This window comes from Lissotriton vulgaris (genome assembly GCF_964263255.1).
Source record: "Lissotriton vulgaris chromosome 9 unlocalized genomic scaffold, aLisVul1.2 SUPER_9_unloc_2, whole genome shotgun sequence".
In the NCBI taxonomy this organism is placed as follows: Eukaryota; Metazoa; Chordata; class Amphibia; order Caudata; family Salamandridae; genus Lissotriton; species Lissotriton vulgaris.
The window spans coordinates 834,705-842,500 of NW_028240617.1; the positions used below are offsets into that span (position 1 = coordinate 834,705).

At 46.6% G+C, this 7,796-nt stretch overlaps 1 protein-coding gene across 6 annotated transcripts in view; it reads right to left on the reverse strand.

Annotated features, from left to right (window-relative positions):
* Nucleotides 1-7,796, reverse strand: part of LOC147672943 (FYVE, RhoGEF and PH domain-containing protein 5-like) — a 488,188-nt gene that overhangs the window by 62,159 nt on the left and 418,233 nt on the right. For 4 of the 6 annotated variants that reach the window (XR_015303474.1, XM_086947902.1, XM_086947904.1 and 1 more), the window contains exon 19: nucleotides 3,375-3,503. Coding sequence is in view for 5 of the 6 variants with exons in the window: in XM_086947902.1 (XP_086804028.1) it covers nucleotides 3,375-3,503 (129 nt within the window). In the remaining variant the exon portion in view is untranslated. Of the gene's footprint in view, nucleotides 1-3,353; nucleotides 3,504-7,796 lie in introns of all 6 variants that reach the window. The other 2 variants (XM_086947903.1, XM_086947901.1) reach the window with 1 other exon arrangement.

A 7,796-nucleotide genomic window follows, 5' to 3' on the forward strand; every position in this document is an offset into this window, starting at 1 on the left:
GCTCTAGGGTCCATGTCTCCCAGTTCCATTACCTGTGTCCATGTTTCTCTGCCCTATGGTTTGTACCTCCATGTCCTAGTGATGGTGATTCCCGGTTCTGTTTTCTGTGCCTGTGTCTCCTGCTCATTGCCTGCATCTCCCTACTCAATGTCCCAGTGGCCATGTGCCACAGGCCCAGTGTCTGTGACTCCCGTTCCGACATGGAGCTGGTGTTTCTAGTGTTTGGGTCTCTGCGCCCCCCTCTGCTAGAGTAGTTCTCGGTGCCTTCCTGTCCCAGTGTTTGTATCCGGGGATTCCTTTCCCAGACAGAGTGTGTGTGATGTCATTATTCACACATTTAAGGTACAGTGGGGATATGTGGCATGTCATACAACCATCAATGGTCACCTGAGAGCCTGAAAAATCTCTATACATATAGTTAAGGCTTAGACACCAGGCTAATGGGACAGGACCATTTTTTGTACCTTAATCCATCAATCACGGCATTTGTAAAGCACGCTACTCACCCGGAAGGGTCTCAAGGCTCTGGGGGAGAGGGGTATGTTACTGCTCGAACATCCAGGTCTTGAGCTGCTTCCTGAAGGAGAGATGGTCTTGGGTTCGTCGAAGGTGGGTGGGGAGGGAGTTCCAAGTCTTGGCTGCCAGGTAGGAGAAGGATCTTCTTCCGGCGGTGGCTCTGCAGATGCGTGGAACGGCGGCGAGGGCGTGGCTGGTTGATCGTAGCTGGCGGGTGGGCGTGTAGAAGGTCATGCGGTCATTGAGGTACTTGGGGCCCGGGTCGTGGAGAGCCTTGTGGGCGTGGGTGAGGAGTCTGAACGTGATTTTCTTGCTGACGGGGAGCCAGAACCTTATACCTTTGGTCACCAAAGACCAAATTAGCAAACCCCTTCAAACTGTCCCAAAAAGTAAATTTCTGTAGCGAATTATAAAGCATTGACCAAGAACCAATATTACTGACAACTTTCAGCGCTCATCTTGAAAGCTGAGCCCGACCACCCCTCGCTCTTTAGTAAAGCCCCATATAACAGAGATGTTCAGACAATCCTTGGCCTGACCTTGAACATCCCTGGACTCAGGCCAGCTGTTGGTGAAAGGTGTTGTCGCAATCTTCATTAACAGCTCAGCCACCCCATCTTGCTCCCATGCACAGGGAGCCAGGCAGAAGAATGCTGACACGCAGCAAAAGTAAGTGGAAGGTCACAAAAAACATACAAGATAGATAACCACAGAGGAGTCCCCCAATGGGAGCAATCGGTAGATGACACGTGGCTCTCCAGCCAATGAGTAGCGTGCAGCAGCTGAAGAAGGCTGGACCGAGGAGGACACGCCTCTCTCCCGCACTGGGCTCAACGTGCCCTTGTTCTGTTAGCTCAGCTCTGTTCCCTGCCTTCCACTAAGCCCTTTACTCTCGCCTTCACACAGTCTAGATGCCTAAAAGTGAGGAAATAGAAATTATACGTGGCCAGTGTGTCCCCCACTCGCACCCTATCTATGTACCTATGCCCCATGTATTTCCATGTTATCATGTAATTCCCTTCTCATGCCTGTAATAGTAATGCCTCTGCATTTCCGTCCAATGTTAGCATGTCAGTTATTAGGCCCTCCATGAATGCAACGTTAATTCTGCACTGAGGCCTATGTTGCCAATGCATTTACATGGTACGCGTTTAAAAGTCGAGATGCACACGTTTTTGTGGCACAGCTGAGCCAGGACCCGAATTCCGGCTCCGAGCCTCCTGATACTCTGTAAGCTGCAGTTTAGTTATGTATCCCTGACCTCTCCCTTACTTCCTGCTCAGCCGAGAGGTGCCCAGCCTGGCCTGCCAAAGACAGTATTTTGCCTACAGTTATCTGCTCAGCTCCTCAGCTCCACAGAAAACACATTCCAGTCTAGTGAAATAGGTAAACATATTTCTGCCTGCAGAAGATAGGGCCTAGCCTTTCTGTCTCCATTCAAGTGATTTACTGAACCCGTTTCCATAGAAGGCCCATGGCCCTACGCAATGCACGAAGAAATATATGCACACACTAGCATTTAGTGATGAGCAGCCTTTGCTCGAGCGACCTTTACTTCAGACAATACATCCTCCAAACACAAGATATCAGATAATGCCAAAGGTGCAGGTCGTTCTGACATCCCAGACTCTCCTACTAGCACTAAAGTCAGCTCCCCCCAGCTCTCCCCAGTTCCACGTCAATTCTACGTCATGACTAGTTTTGCGCGCACAAGTAGGGTAAAGGTTCCTGCTGACCATGCAGACCCCCTCCATGCATCCACCCACCTATGACACACCTATGACTCATCAAGTGAACACCCACGTGCACGCCTCCTCACACGCCTTCTTTCATGCCCATGTGTTCTTATCTCTCTCTTTCACTTGCTCCGCCTGGAGCGCTCCGCCTTCTCTATCCAATGCAATGTATGGTTTAACTATATATAATGTGTTATGTGAATAAAGATTTAGATGACGATCCTTCCTGAACCTTAGTGGTGATGGAACCCGATTCTCCAGTAGCTCGAGTTATTGCATTAAAGCCCTTTTGAATCGGACACCACGGACTCTGCCTCTCATTTTATGAGCAATCCTTATTAATGTATAGAAATTCCGACAGGGTAATTAATTATTTACCACAAAAGCCTCAGCCTAAGCACCCCAAGGCTGCTCAACGCCTTAGATTTCAACATTACTAACCATTGACCTAAAGTCCTTGAAACCAAGCACACTGAAGTAGTTAGAAGTGACATGTCGGCTCCATACAAAACATGGCAAATAAATAAAAAACACATTACTTAGAAGTTTGAGAAGTGTCATTTGCTTAGTATCTTTTCCCAGAGGTAGATGCTGTACACCAGCAGTAATCCATGCATCACCTCCATCACTATAAGAAAACCCCACCCATAGATTGTGAATGTATATGTTTCTATACTTGCTGTAGTGTTTCTGGAGACGGATACAGCAAGCACGGACCATGGGCATTTAATGTCTGGGCACATTTGCTCATCAGTATACACCTGAGGCAGTGTTGATGCAAATATTATGGACACTGCAGGCTAAAATGGCGCACTTTTCTGCTTCCTGCTGGTGGCACTGACAACTGCCTATTCAGCCATGCTCATTGGACAGCTCCAATGGATAATGCACCTGCTGCAGAGATCAGCGATTAATCTACAGAGGGTCAGGCCTAGCTCTTTTCCCTCGAAAGTCAGTTCATTGATTGAATATCAGTGGCTTGAGTGATAATGGCAGCAGTTATCAGTGAATTTAGAAACAGGAGTGACACTTTGCAGAATGAGTTGTATATAATTGGTTCTTAATCAGGTGCAGACATTCCAGTTGTGACGCAGCGCTGACCTCAGAGTGTGCGACACGCACCTCGCTTGCCGTGTAGGTATACAGGACTTTGCCTTTGATGACGAACCAGAGTTTCTTCCAATGCCTTTTGCCTCTTTTACACCTGTGCAGGTAACCTCTGATCGCAGAGCCTTCTCCGGAAGCAGCTGCCTGAAAGGAGAGACGAGACGGGGTTACAATGGATGACACACCCAAAGTGACCAGACATCGCATGCGCCCTACAAGACTCTATCTACGACACTTCATAACAATTCAACCGCTGCTCTACATGGTACAGAAGGCTGAGATGCTGAAAGAGCGAGCCTGGCTTGAGCCAGATGCTTGGCTCCGGGTCAGATGGAGCTCCTCTTGGAACCTGGAGCCTAAAATGAGCTGAGCTTTCAGGGAAGTCCATGTGGCTATGAATGCCCACCATGGAACATGGGGAACCAGGTTTGAATCCCGGGTTCAAACCCTGGCCTTGGCTTTGCATTCGATAAATCTGGCAAATCTACCTGTGTCGTAAAAACACATGTAAAGTAGTCTGTGTGTGTTGTGAAGCGACCCAAGTCCATGTCCAAGGTTTGCGCAATGTGAAACTGCAAAAAAATACGTGTTGTCTGATGTTACCCAGGAACTAATAAATTAAAGACTAAGCATTAACTTTTGAAATCAGAGATACCCATCTAATTGCTGAATTTCACAGTGTGAAACTGGAAAATAGGCGATCAATCCTAGCTTCCCTGAATCGCCAAATTGGGTATAGAAAGAATGTAATTATTTTTTAATAATTATCATCATCTAATTTTTAAATACAAAATAGATCACCGATTTTGGATATTTTCAGCTTGAAATTATATTTATTTATATGTGTACCTACTTAAAATACCTGTATTTAAATGTAATAACATTTCTGCAGATTTTATTTTAATTCCAGACCTCCCTTATTTTCTAAGGGAGGGAGTGGCTGTGTGTGGTGTAGGATTGCTACTGTTTTTTTTAGCAGTAACTTACTCTCAGATTTTGTGAATAAGCAAAAAGTAGTACATTTGCTCAAAAGTGTAAATTACTCAAACGTGTAAGTTGTCTTTGTAAATCTGGCACCTCCAGTTTAAAGTTAAGTAAGAAATAATATTACATGCAAAAGTGTGTTGTTGTTTGTAGGTCTCGCCGAAGACATTGCTTTAGCAATGCTTGTTGGCGAGATATTATGTAGGGGCTTTAAAAAATGCACCCAAAGGCTTTTCTAGGCGGATTGCCTACAGTGCATATATACCCAGACCCGGACTGGCCATTGCGGGCACCGGGCAATCCCCCGGTGCGCCGGAAGGGTGGGGGCCTGTTTTGGGCCCTGGGGGCCGTTTTTGTTACAGGGCTGTTTTTGCAGCATAGTTGCAAAATCGGCCCTGTAATAAAAACGGCCAAAAACCGGCCCCGGCAATGAGCTCGGTCGCACCCCCAGGGGGCCGACCGAGCACTTTGCCAGGGCCGGTTTTTGTTCTCAGTCCGGCCCTGTATATACATGAGGCGTGCACATCGTACACCATTTGTCAGCTTGTGAGCCTCTCTCCGCACTCATGCTGGTTTACACTTCAAAGGAATCCGTTCCTCCGCCCCCCTCCGCGCAATGCCAGAGCTAGTTGTTTACAGACAACACCCCAGCTGCTTTTGATCCGGAATATGCTCCCCCGCCCCCCTCCGCGGCTGTGGTGTTTGTTGTGTTCCTGGCAAGCAGCATGGCCTTCTCTCACGTCCCTTCTCTCCCACACTTTCGGTTCAGTTTAATAATGCTTTATTGTCGCCGCTGATGGGGTTTCAAGTGTAACCAAAACTTTACTGCTCACGGTCTAATTTACACTCTGCAAGGCCCACTTTTGCTGTGCTTTCTATGCTTCTCTGTCTGCCTCTTACAATCTTCAGCCAGTACTTTCTGACCTACCACTTAGTCATTAATCTGTGTTAAGATTTTTTCTCACTATTGACAGCTATTCTTTAAGGGTGTTGATCTTCATAACAGCCTGTTCTGGCCATTGTCTTATTCAGACTACTGATTTGCACGTCATACACAGATGTAATACTCAGGGCCATAAAGGACCAAATCCCACGCACACACTTAATTAAATCCCAACACAAAGTAGTGTAAGTATCAGTTCACACAGTATAATCTTTAAGGAATGATATCCACTTCTTCTTGATAGAGCAATAGTTTCTTTTTATTGCTCAAGCTATACCACGCCAGCCGACACGTGTTTCATCAGAGTACAAGTCACTCTGACTCTTCAGGGCTTTCTTGTTATAATGGCGTGTATTGTAGTTCCGCTTGACCGGTGATAATTCCAACCCGGTAAGGGTATCTTTGACTGTTTGATGGGAGTGTAAAAACGTCTCCTGCACCTTTGCAATTGTTGCCGTTGTCCGATTCTGAAATTTCTCGGGTGATTATACCCACAAAGTATTTGAAAAAGTCCGGATTGATCCGGGACCTCCTGCTCCCACCAGCCGCGAATCCGGCGTCTCAATCTAATGGCAATTCCGAAGGAGATGTTTACAACGTCTCCCTCCCGCCTTTCTTCTCCCTCCCCTTTCTTCCCCTCCTCCTATCTCTCTCTTCTTTCATGCTCTGTCCCCATTTTTATTTTTATGTCTTTTCATTCCCATTTACGATTTCTCTCCAGCCCCCTCGTGCTCCATTTTTATTCCTCTTTCCTTCTTTCTGCCTTGCTGTCCCCTCCCTTCTACTCCCACTAACACCTCATATTTCTCTATTTTCTCTCCTATAAACATTCTGCCTTCCACTCACTTCTGTTGTTCTCTGTCTCTCTTACTAACTTCCCTTTAGACCCGTTTACATGCACCCCTCTCTCCTTCGTTCGCTGTGTCATTGCATTTTCTTCTTTATCCCTTCGTCTCATTCTGTCACTTCTCTGCTCTTCTGCTCCTCCTCCTCTTCTCGTCCTAGATCTTTGTTCTGTGCCCCTGTTTCTCACCTCCCGCTCTCCCACACTTTTGGTTCAGTTTAATAATGCTTTATTGTCGCCGCTGATGGGGTTTCAAGTGCAACCAAAACTTTACTTCTCATGGTCTAATTTACACTGTGTAAGGCCCACTTTTGCTGTGCTTTCTATGCTACCCCACGCACACAACCCCACCCACAAACAACCCCACACACACACACAACCCCACACACACAACCACACACAACCACACACACACAACCACACAACCACACACACACAACCCCCCCCCCCACACACACACACAACCCCCCACACACACACAAGCCCCCACACACAACCCCACACACACAACCCCCCCACACACACAACCACACCCCCACACACAATCCCACACCACACACAACCACAACCCCACAAACACGCACAACCACAACCCCACACACACAACCCCACACACACAACCACACACACACACAACCCCCCACACACAACCCCCCACACACACAACCCCCCCACACACACAACCACACACACACACAACCCCACACACACACACAACCCCACACACACACACAACCCCACACACAACCACAAACACACGCAACCACACACCAGGATAGCAAACCATAGCATAGCAAAACATAGCATAGCATAGCATAACAAAACATTATATAGCACAACAAAACACAACAAACAATAGCATAACAAAACATAGCATAACAAAACAAAGCATAGCATAGCATAACAAAATACAACAAAACATAGCATAGCATCACAAAACATAGCATATCATAACAAAACAAAGCAAAGCATAACAAAACATAGCATAGCATAACAAAACACAACAAAACATAGCATAGCATAACAAAACATAGCATAGCATAACAGAACATAGCAAAGCATAAAAAACATGGTATAACATAGCATAGCATAACAAAAACACACACAACCCCCCACACACACAACCCCAAACACAACCCCACACACAACCCCACACACACACAACTCCACACACACAACTCCACACACACAACCCCCCACACACACACACACAACCCCCCACACACACCCACACCACACGCACCCCCCCACACACACACACACAACCCCCACGCAACCTCCCACACCCCCCACACACACAACCCCCACACACACACAACCCCACACACAACCCTCTATCTATCTATCTATCTATCTATCTATCTATCTATCTATCTATCTATCTATCTATCTATCTATCTATCTATCTATCTATCTATCTATCTATCTATCTATCTATCGCCCTCACTCTATCTATCGATTGCCCTCACTCTATCTATCTATCTATCGCCCCTCACTCTATCAATCTATCTATCTATCGCCCTCACTCTATCTATCGCCCTAGCTCTATCTATCCATCAATCGATCAATCTATCGCCCTCACTCTATCTATCGCCCTCACTCTATCTATCTATCGCCCTCACTCACTCTATCTATCTGTCACCCTCACTCTATCTATCGCCCTCAC